The 20,360-nt window shown below is 40.6% G+C and overlaps 1 protein-coding gene across 1 annotated transcript in view; it reads right to left on the minus strand.

Annotated features, from left to right (window-relative positions):
- Positions 1 to 20,360, minus strand: part of LOC122805378 (uridine-cytidine kinase-like 1) — a 1,023,926-nt gene that overhangs the window by 437,330 nt on the left and 566,236 nt on the right. Inside the window, exon 9 of the mRNA XM_044075479.1 lies at positions 16,120 to 16,218. Within this exon, the coding sequence (XP_043931414.1) occupies positions 16,120 to 16,218 (99 nt within the window). The remainder of the gene's footprint in view (positions 1 to 16,119; positions 16,219 to 20,360) is intronic.

Here is a 20,360-nt window from a genome sequence, read left to right on the forward strand (position 1 = left end):
CGTTTAGTTCACCAAATAATAAAAAATATCACAGCGATGCAGAACGCCACAAAGATCGCTTCTCCACACAACAGTCAGCTTAAATCCTTTGCATGGGCTATAAATTACACACACTGCAACTGTAGTTCACAATCAAAAAGATTTAATACAGAAAAACGTTAAGCGCCTTCACTCACAAACCGTGAGCTTCTTCAGAACGTTAACACAGCTGATACTGAATGCTTAAATATTCACTATTGGTGCCAAAACCTGTTCAGTTGCTTAAAGCTGAAGTACACTTGTAAAAACTTCATTATAATATCAAATACTAAAAACACGTCACTGAAACCATTCAACTAAATTGTTAAAAAATATATCACTTTGTAACAATATATAATATATGACAATTTTTATACAATATAATAAAAAATATAAAAGATGATCAATATATATATACTATCAATATCTTACTTCCAATAAGGTTTTAATGGATATATGCTCATTTAAACCTGGTGGTGTCGCTGCGTCAGTCAGCAACTGCCACCATACCTCCTTGTAAGCTAATAAATTTTTACTGCTATTTAAAACATAATTTAATTCATGCTACTCAAGTCTGAAGTGACAAACTTCATGACACCCATACAGATGGGAACTGAAAGTTCAACTGCTGAATCCTACACTAAGGCACTGTTCGAGCACATCCACTCATGCATGAATCGTGCCATCCCAAATAGAACCAAGATGCTCTTATCCAAAAAAAGGAAGCCAATCTGGTGGTCCCCTGCCATAAACAAACTTTACAACAAAAGGAAGAAACTGTTGCAGAAAAGAGGAAAATCCCAGGATGCAAAAAACTTCCTTACCAGCCTCAGTAAGAAACTGAGATCCCTCATAAAATCCTCCAAAGCTAGTTACGAAAATAAAATTGCCAAAGATTCCAAACACAACCACAAGGCATTCTATAACTATGTCAAGAATCTAAATGGCAATGCTCAATCTGCTCTGAGCTAAAACAGAGTGGCATTAAATATACTGATCCCAAGGATATTTCCAATATCCTGACAGATCGATTCAGTGCCAACTTCACCCCCCTCTCACCCCCTAAATGGCCCATCTCAATACCGGAAGATTGCCAAATTCCAGTAGTAACGGCCACACAGGTAAAAAGCACACTCTCCAAAGCTAAGAATACAGCATCCATGGGACCAGATGACATCCCGGGCTATGTACTACATGAACTACAAGATGAACTGGCACCTCACCTAAGTGTCATGTTTAATCATAGCCTCACCTCAGGTTTCGTGCCCATTGAGTGGCGCAGAGCTACAGTTATCCCACTCCACAAGGGGGGGATCCACCTTGGATCCCGGAAATTATTTATTTTATTTTACATTTGTTAACCGGGAAATTCCGACTGGACCAGGTCCATTTTCAGCGGAGGCCCGGGGAGAAAAGCTCCAACATCAAGTTATACAAATACAGTACATCCAGCATAATACACAAAACAGGTTACATCATGTATGCTGAGCATAGTAATATAACAAGAATTAATAAAAACACTCCAGGTAAAAGATATAGAACATGGGTAAAAAGACAATGTCTGTCATACTTTGGTAAGAAAAGAAAATATATCAAGTAAGATTCTACAGTTAAAAGTACCCTTTCAGATGACCAAGCCTACAGGGGATCAGAGCTCCAGCATGTGATCAGAGAGGAATTTGGGGAGTGAATAGTAGTATGGGTAGGGTTATGTGATACAAGGGCATAACCATGTACTAAGAAGGTGCGATTTGAGGGAGTTTTTGAATATGGATGTGGAGGGGGCAGTGGACACAGATAGGGGAAGAAAGTTCCAATTTCTGGCAACGGTATGGGAGTAGAGCGCTTTCCCTGCATTATTGTTAGCCTTGGTGATGGAGAGGAGAGATTTTTCACTGGATCTTAGGTATCGGTTTGTAGTATAGATAGTAAGTAGATTGGATAATGAGGGTTTTTTTTCAGGATATTTGAGAACTACCTTCCCATCAGTCTGACAAGCCTTATCTGCAAGGCCATGGAGCATATCATGGAACTTATAAACAAAGACATTGGCAACCTTCAAACACTGGACCCCACCCAGTTTGGGTTTGTGAAGGGACGATCTTGTCTCCTGAACCTGATTGACTTCTTCGAATCAGTCTCCAGAGCCATGGACAAGGGTAAGGTGGTCCACACAGCCTATCTAGACCTTGCCAAGGCCTTTAACACCGTCCCCCACTCTGGAATCATAGACAAACTTACTAAGCTGGGCATTAATCCCTACGTCACCCAATGGGTTGGCTTACTGATAGAACCCACACTGTAAAAGTAGCAGACTCCAAATCCAGCTCCAGACAAGTGACAAGTGGAGTACCTCAGGGTTCAGTCCTGGGGCCGCTCTTGTTTGGCATCTACTTCTCTGAAGTACAGGCCAACACTAAGGGACTCTGGAATACAAAGTTCGCAGATGACTGCAAACTGGGAGCCATTATTGAATTCCCAAATGATGTGGGTACTCTATAAAAGGGCCTTACAGAAACAGATGCTTGGTGCCAGAGCCATGGGCTCAAGCTCAATGCCAAGAAATGTACAGTTATCCCCTTTGGGAAAAAAACATGTGCCCGTGAATTACAATATAGGTGGCAGTACACTAAACACTTAAAGTGTGATAAGAGACTTAGGGACACAGGTGGACAGTGGTCTCACCTTCGATAACCACATCGCCACAACAGTCAGGAAATCCTTCTATGTGGCACACCTCATCACTAAGGGCTTTTCATCCAGAACAAAGGAGGTCATTGTCCCACTGTACTCATCCCTCATTAGACCCATTATAGAATACAACGCCCTGTTTGGTTATGTACCTCTCAAGACATCTGCAATAACTGGAAAGGTCGCAGAAATACCTCACTAAAAGAATCACAGGCATAAGCAGATGACCTACACTGACCGCCTTAAAAAAACTCCAGCTATACTCTGTCGCATATCGTCTACTCAGAGGCAATCTCTGCTTAACATACAAGGCCATGTCAAACCCAGAGCTGTTGGACATGCTACACTTAAAGAAATCCCAATCCCTCAGAGCCACACGCTCCAGGGATCTAAACCTTGTCATCACAATAAACAAAACACGCTGGAGGAATAGGTTCCTGACCCAGAGACTCCCCAGACTCTGAAATAGATTGCCCATACATGTCAAGCAGAGTGACTCTTTGGCCCTCTTCAAAAGGAACCTTGACGATTGGATGGGAGAAAGGAAATTCACTCCGGGGATCATGTCAGTCATCCTGCTAGACAGGGGTCCAGGGAAGTAAATAGTGTGGGAAGAAATAGCCAGGGGAATTGTTATGGCTAGGCTTGTATAGGCCCTAGGGCTGATAGCCTAGTACCAACCTATGAACATTGGAAGAAGCAGATGTTTTGAAACAGCTTAGCACAGACAATAGTATATGGGTAATGAAACCTGACAAGGGTGGAGGCATTGTGATTTATGACAGTTTAGAATATAGTACTAAAATGCATGACATCCTTCATGGCTCAGGGAACTATGAAACAGTATCTTTAAATGAGGTTAAGATTGCTTATAGGCGGATAGAGCTACATATTGAAGAATTTCTATTGGACAGACTGATATCTGAGGACTTGTACAATTTCTTAAAAGTAGAACATCCTATGATGGCAACCCTTGTGGGTATACCCAAAGTACACAAAGATATAAACAATCCACCGTTTAGACCAATAATTTCTGGTAGTAAATCTAAGACCTTCCCTCTAGGAGTGGCTGTGGAGTCTATGCTTAAACATATTTATGGTAACATTACCGATATGGGTCAAGGACTCTTGGGAATTTTTAATGAATTACCCAGTCGACATATGGAAAAAAAGCCTTTTGTTCAAATCTATTGATGTGATAGGTTTATTCTCATGCATTCCTAAGGATAAAGGAATGGAGGCCTTCACCAATAGTATTAGGAAACACAGTTCTCTCGATTGGGATAGAGTTTGTTTGGTTACTGAACTTATGTCTATCATACTGGACCATAATTACATATACTATGAAGGCGAATTATTTAGACAAACAAATGGTGTTGCTATGGGGGCAGCTTGCACCCCCATTTTTGCAAACCTAGTCATGCTTGACTGGGAAGAAGAGAAGGTATTTAAGAGTAAATTCTATAGTAATATCAAATACTATTCTTGATTTTTAGATGACATCTATATTTTATGGGAAGGTGACCAGGACTCCTTCAACACATTTATGGAATACATTAATGGAAGTAGTGAATTTTTGAAATTTACATCTGAGAGTAGTGTTACAGGAGTGGCATACTTGGACACATATATAACCAATGGTAAGACAGGTTTTAAGTCGAGGATTCACAGGAAAAACACTTTTTCAAACTCATATGTGGAATATAGTAGTAATCACCCTAGAAGACTAATGTATAATATCTTTAAGGGGCAATGCATTAGAGCAATGAGGATGACATCTGATTATGGGGATATGATAGAAGAAGTTAGATATATTTCTGACTTATTTAAGGATAGAGGATATGATATCAGAATGATGAGGGAAGTTACAGAATATGTAACTAGTGAATGGGGAAAGAAATAACCCCATTATTAGGAGTTAAACATACAGATGAACAAAGAAATAGTGTTATTAGAAATGACGGAAAAAATAACAAAGCTTATAATAGGGCATGTATCTTGGAATATGGTCCACATATAAATCAAATTAAATACATCCTAAGTAGAAATTGGTTTGTATTGCTGACAGATCAGGAGAAGTTGGACATCTTGGGCCCCAAACCGATATTTGTTCATAAAATGGGGAACAATTTGAAAACACTTTTAGAAAGGGGCCTGAAAGTCAAAAGGACAGAGAGGGGTACACATACATCGAGATGAGGTGCATGCAATCAGTGCTTTGCCATTTGTGAGGATACAGGAGTGACATTAGATAATATTAATAGGACGAAAATACGTTTTAAACAGGGCAATTGTAATTCTAAAATGGTCATATATTTAGCTAAATGTATGGCATGCTCAGCATATTATATAGGAAAAACTGAGGAATTTTAGAAAGCGAATATATTCTCATTTATACAGTATCAAAACAAAAGATCAAAACAATGCCCTGTTCAAACATATAGATAATAAAGGAGACAAGCATAACTTAAAATTTGCTATCTTGGAGAATGTGGTGACAAACCCTCGGGGGGGCAGCAGTAAAAATTTATTAGCTTACAAGGGGGTATGGTGGCAGTTGCTGACTGACGCAGCGACACCACCAGGTTTAACTGAGCATATACCCATTAAACCCTTATTGGAAGTAAGATATTGATAGTATATATATATATATATATATATATATAGATCATATTTTATATTTTTTATTATATTGTATAAAAATTGTCATACATGATATATTGTTACAAAGTGATATATTTTTTAACAATTTAGTTGAATGGTTTCAGTGACGTGTTTTTAGTATTTGATATTATAATTAAGTTTTTACAAGTGTACTTCAGCTTTAAGAAACTGAACAGGTTTTGGCACCAATAGTGAATATTTAAACATTCAATATCAGCTGTGTTAACGTTCTGAAGAAGCTCACGGTTTGTGAGTGAAAGCACTTAACATTTTTCTGTATTAAATCTTTTTGATTGTGAACTACAGTTGCAGAGTGTGCAATTTATAGCCCATGCAAAGGATATAAGCTGACTGTTGTTGTGTGGAGAAGTGATCTTTGTGGCGTTCTGCATCGCTGTGATAAATATACAGAAAGGGAAACCATTAACACACTGCGATACAAACTACTCCACTTCCCTGTGCTAGCACAACCTCAGATTTGAAAAAACAGCATGCCAAAGAACTGGTCAGTAACTAGGACATACAATCCTTTCCAGTACTTGACAAACCAACCATTCAGCTGATACAACCCAATCAGTAAGGGTTAACTGAACCAGTCCACATTAATGTATCCTGTTCTTTATATTTAGTGGAATCTATTGGCTGATGTCCAGAATAGCAACATTCAGAATATTGGTTTAATTAGTACTTTACAGGGGCCGTAAAAGGAAGGCTGATTATGAAGAAGGAAGATAAGTGTGAAGAAAAGACTCCAAAACTGGAGGGTTAGGTGCTGGCTTAGAAGCTCCTACCTGCAACAAACTGTAATACCTCTTCTGCACATCAGAAATTTGTCTAGATTCCCATTCAAAATGTTTATTTTTGTGATAGTTCCACCACAGGAGATTTCCTCAATGTGAGAGTCAGGGATAATGTGCCTTCATCATGTGAAGCCATTTGGGCTGGAGAATGAAATGCGAGATGAATGAACTAGTGTGTGTTCATATGAATCAGATTTTTCCTGCTCCTCCTCCTCCTCAGAAGAGGATTCATGCTTCCTCTTCTGCTTGATAGTGGGTGGCAGGGTGGGTAGGAAGGAAGAAGAACGAAAGGAAGGAGGCTTTAGAGATACTTATAGGCCCTGTGGAAATTCTTTCCATTCTGAGATGTAGAAACATTCTTTGTCTTTGGTTTCTATTTCTTAGGGGTGAGGTCTGCTTTTATAACACATGGTGGACCTTAATCAAGGGTCCAGGCACCTCTTTCCTAACCAGGATCTGAAGTATGCCCTCCTGTCCCTCGGTATGATGTCAAAATGGCAGTGTGAAAATCAGATGCCATACTGGTCCCTCTGTCACGATTACAGTAGCAAAGCCTGAAAAATGATCAGGTATACCATAGATTCGGGCAACACCTCAATTGGTACGTCCAAATCTGACTGCATAGACGATAGTTCAGGCCTAGGCCTTTTGAATTTATTTTTTGGAGCGAGTGGGATACTGGATGCAGAGGGTTACACCATTTTGGATGGGCAACATGCTTCAAGTGCTGGGTCTCTAAATAAGTGTTTGTGGAAAGACGCATACGTAGGGTTTTTGGAACAGACAGCTGCCAAATCTGATAATTCTTATAGTCACATTTAGTTCCAAGACAAAAAAGAACTGGCAGTGGAGGTCCCTATAAGGAATCTGCCTTTCACAATCACACTTCCTTCTCTTAGTAGACATCTAAAAGATTTAAACAACAAAACTTGAGGAAAACAAAAAAAGAGAAAAGGTTCCCCAACAGGGTCCTTATCTGAATAAGCGAAGGCATACATATCACCAATGACCACCTGAAGAAAACAGATCAACAGGTGCAAGACCTGTGATCAGACTGGTGGCAAGATGTTCTAGGGATCTGAAGCTCATACATCCATTGCCCAAAGGCTTGCATTACACATACAACTGTACACAAGGCTTTTTGGCTTTGGTACCCCGGCTGGACGTCAGTTTACCTTGGTGAGATAACCCAGTAGTAATGAACACTGCAACAATGATCTAAGGAAGGCCATCTCTATGGTAAGGCCCCACAGTAGATTCTGTCATTTACTTTGAAAACTGTCAGCCTTGCTTTGCAGGCACATGCTAACCCAAAAAGTTGGAAAAGTACAGTTTTGTACCTACCATAAATGTAGATGTTCGAAGATCCACATTGCTGCAGTCCTTACATATGGGTAGTCCGCTGTCCTCGGTCGGCCCGAATACCAAAGTATTAGGCTGACGTCGGTCAAGGCGCTTAAAACTGACATCAGGACGTCAGGGTACAAAAGCGCATGACCGACGTCATATCCTCAGTCTTTTCTTGCCCCAGATGTCAGAAGGCCCTAACAAGAAAGGCCAAAGCCAAAAAACAGCAAAAAATAACCAACCACCCCTGCACTAACCATATTTACAATATGTACAACCCAAACCACACCACCACCTCTAACTACAGAGGGGAAGGAGGGAGGGTAAATTGGACTGCAGCAATGTGGATCTTCGAACATCTACATTTATGGTAGGTACAAAACTGTACTATGTTCTTCATCTCACGTTGCTGCAGTCCTTGCATATGGGTAGAATCCCAAAGCAGAGGTAAGGGAGGATGGCAAAACTATAAAGCATTAGGGGCTGCCAAAATGCCCTGTAAAATTGCAGTGGCAAATCCAGCCCTAGATTTAGAGTAAAGTGGAAGGTGGTAATGCTTAGAGAAAGTATGCACTGAACTCCAAGTAGCTGCTTCCAAAATATCTTTAGTAGCCACCCCTTAAAAGCTGTAGAAGTGGCAGTAGCCCTAGTGGAATGAGGCCTAATCCCAGCTGGAATCTCCTTACCATGATGGGAATAACAGAAAGCAATACAAAAACCAATCCACTTAGAAATAGTTTGTTTTGAAACAGGTTTGCCCTGAGAACCCAAAGCAAAAGAAACAAACAACTGCTGAGACTGCCTGAACCCTTTAGTTCTGCTCAAATAATATCGCAACTGTCTGTGTATATCCAAAGTGTGCAAAATCCTCTCCCTTTATTTTGGGGTTTGCATAAAAAGTAGGCAAATGAATAGTTTGGTTTAAAGCCACACTAGAAACCACTTTAGGCATAAAAGAAGGGTTAGTACGCAAAGACACCCTATCCTTGTGGAAAATTAAGAAAGGCTCAACCGCCATAAGGGCCTGTAATTCAGAAACCCTTCTCGCAGAGGTAATGGCCAACAAAAGGAGTCTTCCATGATAAATATTTCAACTCTGCAGTTGCTGCAGGCTCAAAAGGTTGTAGAGTGAGTTTCTCCAACACAAAATTGAGATCCCAAGCAGGAGTAGGAGCTCTACGTGGGGTCTTGTATTCTTTGCCCTCTAAGGAATTGCTTAAACAAAGGATGAGAAAATAATGGTGGGTCACAGTCATAGTGAGCAGAAATTGCTGCAGCATGAACCTTTATAGAGGAGAAGGACAAACCTTTGTCCAATAACTCAGTAAGGTATTGAAGAGCAACACTTAAATTAGGTTTAGAAACATCAAAGTCCTTTGCTGTACTCCAAAATAAAAATCTCCTCCATTTATCTGCGTAAACTTTCCTTGTACTAGGCCTTCTGGCCTCCAAAATAACATTCAAAACTTGTTGTGGAAGCTGAGACCCTCCAGGGTTTAAAACAGAATATGCCAGGCTGTTAGATGTAGAGACTGAAGTCTGACATTGAGTAAATGACTGTTCTCCTGAGACAGCAGGTGAGGAATCGAAGGCAAAGGCCATGGAGGCTCCCGTACCAGACTTCTCAGTAATGGGTACCAGTGCTGTCGAGGCCAATCCGGAGCTATTAAAATCATGGTTGGCTTGTCCTGTCTGACCTTCAGGAGTACCTTTGGGAGGAGAGGCAGAGGTGGAAAGGCATACACGTGAAGATTGCTCCAATTGAATGAGAGAGCATCCACTTTCCAAGCTGTGGGATGAAACCTTTTTGTGCAAAACTTTGGCAGCTGGTAATTTAGTGGAGAAGCGAACAGATCTATGCCTGGAGTTCCCCATAACACTGTCAATTTCTGAAATACATGAGGATCCAATTTCCACTCGTGGGGATCCATAATTTGTCTGCTCAACACATCTGCTAAGGAGTTCTGTGCTCCTGGCAGAAACCTTGCCTGAAGATTTAGCTGTAAACTGAGAGCAGTCTCCCACAAAATCATTGCTTGTCTGCATAGAGGATATGAATCGTCCCCTTGCTTGTTGATGTACCACATGACAGTTGTGTTGTCTGTTTGAATCAACACCTGCCCTGGAAGAAGTAAATCCTTGAAAGCTATCAATGCAAATTGGACTGCTAACATCTCCTTCAAGTTGATATGTAAATGTTGAAGTCTGGCAGGCCACGTGTCTTGTACCCATTTTCCATTTAGATGAGCTCCCCAAGCTTTGTCTGAGGCATCTGTCGTTAGAATCTGACTCGCCTCTGGTCGGGTCACAGAGTCCCTTGTTTAGGTGACATTCCTGAGCCCACCACAAAAATTCCTTTTGAATGCAAGGTATTATCTGAATGACAGTGTCCATATCTTGGCAGTGCTGCGTCCATACATTTTTGAGATACCATTGTAGCTTCCTCATATGCAGTTTGGCATTGGGAAGTACCAGAATACAAGATGCCATGAACCCCAAGGCTTGAAGGACTGTCCTTGCAGTCAGCCTGGACTGACGAGACAACTGGTGGAAGTAAAGAGAAAGATTCTTTTGTTTGTCCGGGGTCAAAAGGCCATCTGGGATGCTGTATTCAGTCTCACACCCAGAAAGCACATGTCCTGAGAGGGTACTAGACTGGACTTTATTTCGTTCACAGAATACCCCAGGCATCTTAACACTGCCATCACATACTGTAAATGATGAAGAAGTTCGTCCTTTCCTTGGGCCAGAATCAGGCAATCGTCCAAATAAGGATAGATTTGTATTCCTCTTAGCCTGAAGAAAGCTACCACTGGAGCCAGAACCTTCGTGAACACTCTGGGCGCAGTAGATAAGCCAAAGGGCAATGCAGAGAACTGATAATGAAAAGTCCCAGCCCGAAAACGCAGATACTTCCTGCAACTGAGCCTGATTGGATCTCAAGGAGGCTTACCTTCATGTTCCTGAGTCACCATCCAGTGATCTTTGCCCAGCAGAGGTAAAAGCTGTTGTAACGTCAACATTTTGAACTTGGGAATGTCCAGATATGTGTTGAGGATAGATAAATCCAAAATTGGTCTCCACGTGTTCCCTTTCTTTGGTACTAGAAACAGGCGAGAATAAAATCCTAGGCCCATTTCTGGCAGAGGGACCGGTTGTATGGCCCCTATTTGAAGTAGTAGAGAAATTTGCTTGTGAGCCTCTAGTCTTTGCTGAGGAGGAACGTCTGGCATGCCTTTGAAAGGAGGCAAGGTATGGAAATAAAACTTGTAACCTTGGTGTATGATATCCAATACCCATTTGTCTTGGGTAATCAAAATCCAATTTTCCTTGAAGAGTGCCAACCTTCCTCCCAAAGGTGCTGCCAGGCAAGAAGGATCTGGCAGCTGAAAAAGTAGGTCATTGGGCCTGTTTACGAAAGGACTGGCCCCTGCCCTCACCAAGATTGTGCAGGTGAACTCCCTGTTCTAGGTCTGAAAGAACTCTGAGCTCTGCCCCTACCACGTCTAGATCTACCCCTAGACTGAGAATCATAAGAAGGATACGTCCACCCCTTAGCAGGCCAATTCCTACTAAACTTGGAGGCTGAACTTGCAAAAATCTTTAACAGCCTGCATAGACTTAGCCTTGTCTTCCATTTTCTTCAAGACTGACTCCACAGGTGAACCAAACAACACATCAGACTGCAAAGGAGCATCCAAAATCCTTGTCTTAACATGGTCAGATAAATTCTGATCCTTCAGCCAGGCGTGCCTGCGAAGAACTGAACCAGTGGCAGCCACCCTAGACGAGGCCTGCACAGCATCAAAACCACATTGTAATGAATGCTTACCCACCTGTTCAGAGACATGCACCAAATCTTGTAATTCTTTACACTCAATGCCTTCCGCCAGAGCATCCACCTTAGACTTCAATTGAGAAAGAAGAAAGTTTTGATATTTCAACATATGAAACTGGCAATTCAAAGCCCTCATAGCTAAGGTAGAAGATGTATAGACCTTCTTTCCCCATCTATCCAAAGCTCTGGCCTCTTTATCTAGAGGAACCGGATTTTTTACAACAGAGGCCTTGACACCCTTAGGTCCCTGACTAATAGTTTCTGGGTCCGCCCTAGGACTCTTATAAAGATATTTATGAGCCTCAGGCACCCTGTAATACCTATCCGGTTTAACAGGCGCAGGAGGCAGAGAATCAGGATTAAGTGAAGCCTCTGAAAACACATCTTCCACAACATCCAGAACAGGGGGTATAGCCAAGGGCCTATGTTGAGGTAAAAGCAAAAATTCCCTAAGCTTTTTCCGAGAATCAGAGAAGTCCTGACCTTCCCACTTAAAATGTTCCCTCATAGAATGAAGTGTCTCTGAAAAAGAAAAATCCTCTGGAGGAGAAGCAGAAGGAGTGGAATCATCTGCATCAGAATCAGAATAAGGAGAGTACTCCTGCAAGTCTTCAGCCGAAGACTCTGAAACATCCGAAGCCTGCTCAAAACTTCCCAACTCTGGCTCCACCCTAGGCCTCTTATCAGGAGGGGACAAAGAACCTCTAATCAGAGTAATCAAATCTTCTGCCATTTTAAGCATGTGCTTCTTAGGCACAGACCCTGCTGAACTAGGAGTGACACCAACAGAAGCTAAACCTGGCCTGCCTCTGGGAGAAGCCTTGGAAACAGAAGGAGAGGGCCTAACCACCCTAGGAAGGGAGGGGAGTACAGTAACCTGAGAAGCCCCTTCAGCCTGACCTGCCTCTTGAGAGGCCACATCCTGCAAAATCAAAGTCTCCCCCTGAGACTCCAGAGAAGTCTCCGTCGGAACCACCGGTTCCACTGAAGCCTCTAAAGAACCGGCGTCCGGAACGGACGACTCATCTCGCCTGGATTTAACTGTTTTGTCTTTGCGCTTCTTCGTAGAAGCGGGCGCCGGAGAATCCGACGGCATATTATAATTGCACCGCTTCCCGAAGACCAGCCTAGCACAATCTAACCTTCGCTTAATAGTGCGCTTATTGAACCTAGCACAAAAGCGACACCCGACAACGTCGTGCTCAGGCCCCAAACAAGGAATGCACAAAGAATGATAATCCCTATGCGGTATCTGTTTCCCACAAGAAATACAGTTATTCACTTTTTCTGACATCCGGTAATACACTGAGGCAAGAAAAAAACAAAATATTCCCCAACGGGGTACTTAGCCAACTTGGATTCGGTCTGAAACTCCGAACTCGAAAAATTTCAGAATGCCGAACGGCACTCGCAACGCTGCTTCTGCATCGGACCATGCGGCAAAAAAGACTGAGGATATGACGTCGGTCATGCGCTTTTGTACCCTGACGTCCTGATGTCAGTTTTAAGCGCCTTGACCGACGTCAGCCTAATACTTTGGTATTCGGGCCGACTGAGGACAGCGGACTACCCATATGTAAGGACTGCAGCAATGTGAGATGAAGAACATCGGGCAATTATTTCATAGATACTGAAATAAGGAAATGATACAGAACAGCAACATCATTTTATAGGGCTATTTCAATTCTCGATCCCAATTATATATACATACTTCTCTATTTTGTTTCCTATGACAGCTTGACCATCTGATGAATCCTGCTGCTTCTCCACAGTCTCCAGAATCCCTGCCTCATGGTTATCTAGCTTGCTCCAAGACTGGGCTAAACACCCAAGTGGAAAATGTGGGTCAATTTTTAACATCAGGGAAAAGGAAAATAGATCAAGCTTCTTTACAGCAGTGTTACATGTTACATAGGACCTTTTTTGTTGTTGTAGCCTAATGATTTCCCCTATATGCTAGATGTCACTGTGGGGGTGGGAATGCAATATGCTGTGTATCAGAAGTTTCAAGCCTTCAGAAGTAGTTTACTCCTCAAGATACTCACTGTTATAAGCAGGCAATTTCTGTATGGTCTCCACAAGGGATATTTAGTGTACAGTGCACTACAAAAGAAAACTTTCCAGTCTCCGTTCCCTCCAAGGAGGAGGTGAGCAAGCAAAGCCTTGTCATTCCTCTCCCTTTGACTGATTCCTCCAGAATTCAGACGGTCAAATGAACCTGGATCATCTGGGGTGTAGTTAGGACTCAGTTCCTTTACATTGTGGAGCACTCTTGATAAAATTATTAATGGTTGCACTGGCATAGAGGGTGGAGCTGTTTGTTCCATTACTGGTCTGCCTGAACCAATATGTTTTTACAGACCTTTGATAAATAAGACTGCTTTTTATTCAGGATGTGAGGTCTACTGAGTGTGCACGGATTTTGAGAAGATTGGATGTGGGAAATCTTTCTCATAGGACAGTGATAAGCCTGGTTACGTGAAATAATTCTCAAAGGGTGGACTTGAAATTTATGGCATCATGACAGTTTTCAGTTTCCCAAAGGTCTGGTGGAGACATTTGCCAAGATATATAGTAGAGCTATGGTGATAGTGAAGGGGGGTTACTTTATTTTTACCCCCATTTCTGTTGGTGAGGAGGATGAAATAGAGGTGTGCATTTTCCTGACTTCTGTTTATCTTAGATCTGAGGCCCCAGGCTCACAACATTAATGTTCACAGCCTACATGGATACATATTTCACAAAGAAGCATAAATACTCTGCCTGCCCGCTAGTGAATTATTGGTCTATTTTATGGGTATAGAGGAGAATATGGCTCAGCTATTTCACCTACAGTGTGAACTTTGTGCTTTCCTCAAGGTACCAAGCTATTTAGGATGTTAATTCTGCTCCTTCAGAGAGAAAAGAATGGATATTCCTGTAACTGCAGCATCACCAATCTATTAAATCTAGGGGTGAAAGCTGCTTCTACCTTTGGGTACTCTGCAGTAACGTATGCGGTGGTGCAAAGGTATGCACAGAGACATTTGCACACTGAATATGCTGCTTTTAAACTTCCCTCAAAGTACAGTTTTGTAGAAATATGTGCTATTCAGCTCCTGCACTTTGCACAGCTGCTACTTCCAGATCCTTCAGAAGGATTTATCTAAATGGTAGCTCTGTTTTGTCACTTCTGTGGTCAGAAAAGAGAGCTATAACGCCCTTGGATAAAATCCCTCTAGTAAGGTTGGAGGAGCTAAGAGTGCCCAAGTTTGAAATATATTTCACAATTCCTCAATCTAGGCTACTCCATTACCGTTCAAATGACGAAGTCATTGGCCAGAAGGGAGTCCTGAAACTGACTAGACTATTGACTTCCTTCCTTCAACAGCAGTGAATATTAGAAATGCTAAGTATACCTGTAGGCATTTATAGGTGCTAGATTTGGTGGATGAATTGTCTAGCATTAGACTGTCTCAATAAATGGCATGTCAGGAATGGTACTGGTGGTATGTTCCTCAGAAAGTGCCAGTATTTGGTACTGAGAACACCTACTGGGTTCTGTACTGTCACTTTCTTATAAGCAACATCAGGCAAAACCCAGAGGGCATTAGGGCAGATTCTGGAGTATTGCCAAAAGGATAATGCATTGAAAATTATGAAATGGAAGATAGTCCATTAACAGAGGTGCAAATCACCTTTTAGGAACTAAATACATTTTGGTTAAAAGGAAGAGGCAAATCCTGTAAGGGTACAAGTTGGAGGGAGAACCGGGATAAATTCTCAGCCCATTAGTGATGGGAGTTGCAGTGTGTATCACCTAGATTTCCTGAGAGATCCTAGAGACTTAGAATCTTAAGGCTGAAGTATCTGCACAACTACTTTCATAATCCAAAAACATCTGTGTGGAAATAGGGAAGTGGGGGAAATGGGTTCATATTGTGTTGAGTTACCCAAAGCTATTTGTAATAACAGCTTGCAGGAATGGATGATTAAGGCGCTTCTTGGGAGAATAAGGCTTTCAACAAGTTCATTTCTGAATGCAAATTGGCAAATAAATGACTTGGCACTGAATGATTTAAGCTCTTTGGTCCTGCTACTAACTAGTATTCATGAGAAAAGCTACTACAGAAAGTAAGCATACAGTCATACCTCCCAACAATGGAGGAAATCAGGACAATAATGGGTGGGCTGTATCAGAACACATTCTGTTTTAGTTAGTTAAGAAAGATACATAAGTCTGCATAACATTTTGTTCCTACAAAGATGACCGAATGTGCAGTTAATACACTGGACGACGGGAAAGACATATGAGGACCTCAAAAGCACTGTTATTTTTTTTCTTGGTTTACACATGCGATAAGTGAAAAAACAAATGCTTCTATAACACTAATGTTGCTTTAATTTTATTTTAAATATACTACAAGGATACCTCACACCAAGACAAAAAGATGTAGAGTTCTCTATTTTTTAAATCTGTTAAGTCTTTTGACTTTGTCTGAACTTCTCTGTGAATGGACTGCAATGAAGTTTTCTTCTTTAAAAGAAAACCACTAAGCAAAGTCAACACTACCCATGTTTCTTACAGAAAAATCATTAAGGTAATTAATTTCATAACACTATGCTGTAACTGTATTACATAGACAAAGTATGGCAATAAACATTCACTACCTAGTAGGTCTGGTACGGTCTGCTTATATTTTGTTCTTAAGCAATGCTTAGCTATATCCCTAAACCAAATGAGCTGCATTTCCTACATGTCAAACTAGCAAGCTTATTTACCTTATGATTGTGTGCATACCCCTCACCTGAGGGGTGCTCTCCAAAACACTAAGAGTCACTGGCAAAGACTGGTCTGGATGGGCAGAAGCCAAGGTAGCTCTGTTTAAAAAAAAAAAAAAAAAAGGAATCGTGTCAATTTTAAGAGTTTATTATAGCATTCCACAAGACTGATAAGTCATCCAGTCTAAAGTCTATATGAAAAAGCAGGTTAACAAATTACAACGATCAATTTTGGTAGCTGGAGTATACAAATGTTTTCAGCTATTGCAATAAATCATTAAACAATGACAAAGAAGGCAGACTACTTTATATTAAATGCAGTGGAATTTTCCTGAAGTCTAAACCGGGGAGGCCATTTTATAAATTCTAGAATCAAATTAACTAGGTACAACACAAACTGAAAATCACATGCACAGTTAGCTTATGTAATATACAGAAATGTAGCAATCTGCACCAGCAGCCATGCAGAAACTAAATGCCTAAGTAGGCCAAGAACCAAAATAAATCCTGAAATGAAATTTGTTCACTTTCATCAAAAAAGAAACAGATCCAACAAACAGCAAAGACATATGCAGAGTGATTTCCACCCCAATGCATTATGCTTACAGTAATATGCGATGTGAGAAAAGTTAAGGAAAGACAACTGTCACATTATGCATATAGAGTAAATCAACACAGTATACAGGAAATATGACATTACATGCAAATTTAGTAGGATATAGATTATGGAAGCCCACAATAATGAGCCTGTATTTTCTATGCATTCTGCATATGGAAAAATAAACCAAGAAGCATAGATATCTTCAAAAACGTTTTACTTTTGTGATGTGTCAAATTTCAGCAGAATCTGTATTTTTGGAAATAATATGCCTTTATAAGTGCTCACCAGTTGACTATAAACCAGTCTCTGGATTATCAAGTTTGTTTTCAAGGGTACGAAATACAGAATCTTAGCATTGCAAGGAACCAAACTGTGTGTGGTACTAACTCATCATGGACCAAAACAGAGTGGGACACCACTGCATTTTTTTTCTAAATTACTGAGTACAGTACCAACCACAAACAACCAATACTCATTTGTTAACAGTGAGAATCTAATACTTCAAAAGTACATTACATAATCTTGGCACAGTCAGAGAGTATACAATGACAACCCTGGGGAGAATTTTGTTCCCAAGTTGCAACAGTCTCAAATGTCAGCAATTAAATAAGCAAGCATGTGACATACAGGCATTAAGAACTAAAGATCACCAGCAACATGGACAGTTTTTTTTTTTATTCATTAACCGAGTAAGCAAATTGGATACTATGGTCCCTCTTCAGTCAAGACTTGGGCATCTGAACACTTCAGAGTAACCAAATAACCTGCATATTTTTTTACAAGAGCACAAGGTGCTACTAAACTGCATATACTTATTTTACAAAAAAGTCTCTTCTTTCCCCACCTTCAGAATTCAACTCAAAAGACACCTAAAAGTGAGGAGATCTTTTTAATGTGAAGGGGAAGGGACTGCCTGAGTTTGGGTGCAAGACTGGATATGGAATGGTCGGGACAGTGCAGTTAAGTTTGGGGTGCCTGCAGTAAGGGAGTTAATTGGGAGGGGTTGGTTTTGTTATGAAGTTTGGGTGCAAGAAGTGAAAGGGCAGTTGGTTGAAACTGCTTGAAAACAAGAAACCCTAGGAGTAGCTCAGCTCTGTAGGAGACTAGTAACCACCTGGCCTTGGACAGGGTGATGCATTGCTGTTCCTGAGGGAAGGAAATGGAAACAAAGTGGTAGATTTTGCTTTCAATGGACTGCAGAGTGTAGAAGTGTTTTTTTAGAGGCTGTGGCTATGACTGGGAGCCTGTATTCAAGTTGAGCAAGAAGGACTCCTTTGCCTATTGCAGCTCTAGCTGGTGTGAAGAGAAAGGGATATATTTTCCAGGACCAGAATACAAGAGAAATTATCTTTTTTTTTTCCATTGTGTTTTCAATGTGGCTTTTGAAGCTGTGACTGGTCTAGCCATAAACCTAAGTATTTAAAGGCTGTGTTGGTTTCTACTGGGCAACCATTGAGATCTGAGATGTCACGATTTTTCACTTCAGCTTTTGGGAGGTTCCAAGTATCATATGTTTTGCTTTAGAGGGGTTTATGAGTAGCTTACATTTGTTTAGCCAAAAATTAAGGGAATGGAGGTCAGACCGAAGTTGGGTTTGAATGGCTGAATATGAGGAACTGGATCAAACAACCATGTCATCTGCATAAAGAATAAGAGGAAGGTTAGGGAGATCAGAAGGCAGCTTGTTAATAAAGACTGGAAACAAAAGTGAAGTGAGTATGGATCCCTGGGTAATTTCTCTTGAAGGGCTGCTGAAAGCAATAGAGATGGGCCAATTTTGATTCTGAAATACCCATTTGTTAAGAAATGGTGAAACCAGGTGACAAGTGTTGGAGTTAATCCTAATTTCTTGGAGGGAGTGAAGAAGCAGAAAGTGGTCAATTAGATCAAAAGTTTTCGTAAGGTCAGTGAAGAGAGCTCCTGAAAAGTTTCCTTTATCCACGTTGAGAAGGATCTCATCTGTAAGTGACTGTAGTTCTGTTACTGTGCTCCAACCAGCCCAGAATCCATGCTGTTTAATAATGAGTAGGTGGCACTGTTGGATGCAAGTAGACAGTATGTTGTAGACAAGTCTTTCAAGTATTTTCCCAAGTGTAGGGAGGACAGAGATAGGGTAGAAGTGGGAGGTATTTACTGGCTGAGGCTGTTTGGGAAGGGGTTTAAGCAGAGTGGTTTTCCATAGGTCTGGCACTGTATTTTGAATTAAGCAAAGGTTATAAATATGTAGAAGAGGTGCGATGCGAAGTCTTCGCTAAAAAACTTGTCTACAGCATAAATTAAGGATGATAATCTAATCTAAACACCCACCCTTGTTTTAAAAAAAGGGGGGATTACTACCTTAATTCTTCATCTATCAATATACTTTTACACCTCACCCAGCAACCCAAGATCACATTATATTAACCTTAACATACTTCTGACCATTCTTTGTTTCAGTATAAAACATGTACATCTTACAACTAAAAAATTACGAGCTTGCTTTAACATCCTGAACGTGTACAGTTGTTACTGATGAACCTCACACTTAAAATACTCGATTGCAACACAAACTGCTTTACAATACAACATGCAGTTTATGTCATGATTCTTATACAAACATTAAGAACAAAAACTATTTTACTTACAGTAACTTTTTTCCTTTTAGTGTCCTTCTAAATATTACTGACATACAGTGGAATATATATTTTACTTTCCGCCCACAAATTTAACAAAGTCAATAAAATGCCAGTCTTTCACAACCACTTTTTCATGCAAAGCTATATTTCACGTTCTACAAAATCCCCATCACAATTTATCTATTCCACACAATGTAACTATAAGGACTGTGGCTCCATTCTTGACAGGATAACGATATCTGATCCTACTACATGCATCTTCTATGGCACTCTCTCTGCCTCCATCAGTGATCACCTTCCAACATACGCCAATATATCAACCACCACCTTTTTAAAATTACTCAACCCTTTTTAGCCCTGACACACTTAACAGGATCTTAAGCTTCTTTAACTGGTCTATTCTGAAAGCTATTCTGCTTGATGACGATGTACATATATTCAACACCCTCTTCATGAATGCGAAAAGCAGAAACCTGATCTCACCGCAATGAAGTTGAAATACTGAGCGGTTGCTATTTAACAGACTTCCCAAATCCACAGTTCAAAGAAATTATTGGCAGCCGTAGCAAAAGTAAAACTCTTCTTTATTGTGACAAGTATAATTGAAGGGTAAGCGCTTTCGCGTGGTCACAGCCACGCTTCATCAGACAAATGAAAACTCTACAATACAGTGCTTATATACTACATAAATTATATAAATTAAAACCAAGCCCTATATAATTAGGTACCTCATTAACCATTTAAAGCAGCAATGCTTAACTTCCAAAAACAACTGACAAACTATCGGAAGCAATGCTTTCATTAATAATGAATACAAATTCTAAAATAATAAATCTTGAACATAACTCATATTACAGTTTATGAATTAAAAGTGTAAATATATGTATATATAATGAGTTAAACAAACAAACAATCATAGAACTTAATGTGGTTCAACTATAACTCTGTGCTTCGGTGAAATTAATAAATACAATGAGAACACTGCGCAACTGAAAGTTGACTGGTATAGCCCTTAAAAGGACTTA

Source organism: Protopterus annectens, chromosome 6.part1 (assembly GCF_019279795.1).
Source record: "Protopterus annectens isolate FY-2018-M chromosome 6.part1, PAN1.0, whole genome shotgun sequence".
NCBI lineage: Eukaryota > Metazoa > Chordata > Ceratodontiformes > Protopteridae > Protopterus > Protopterus annectens.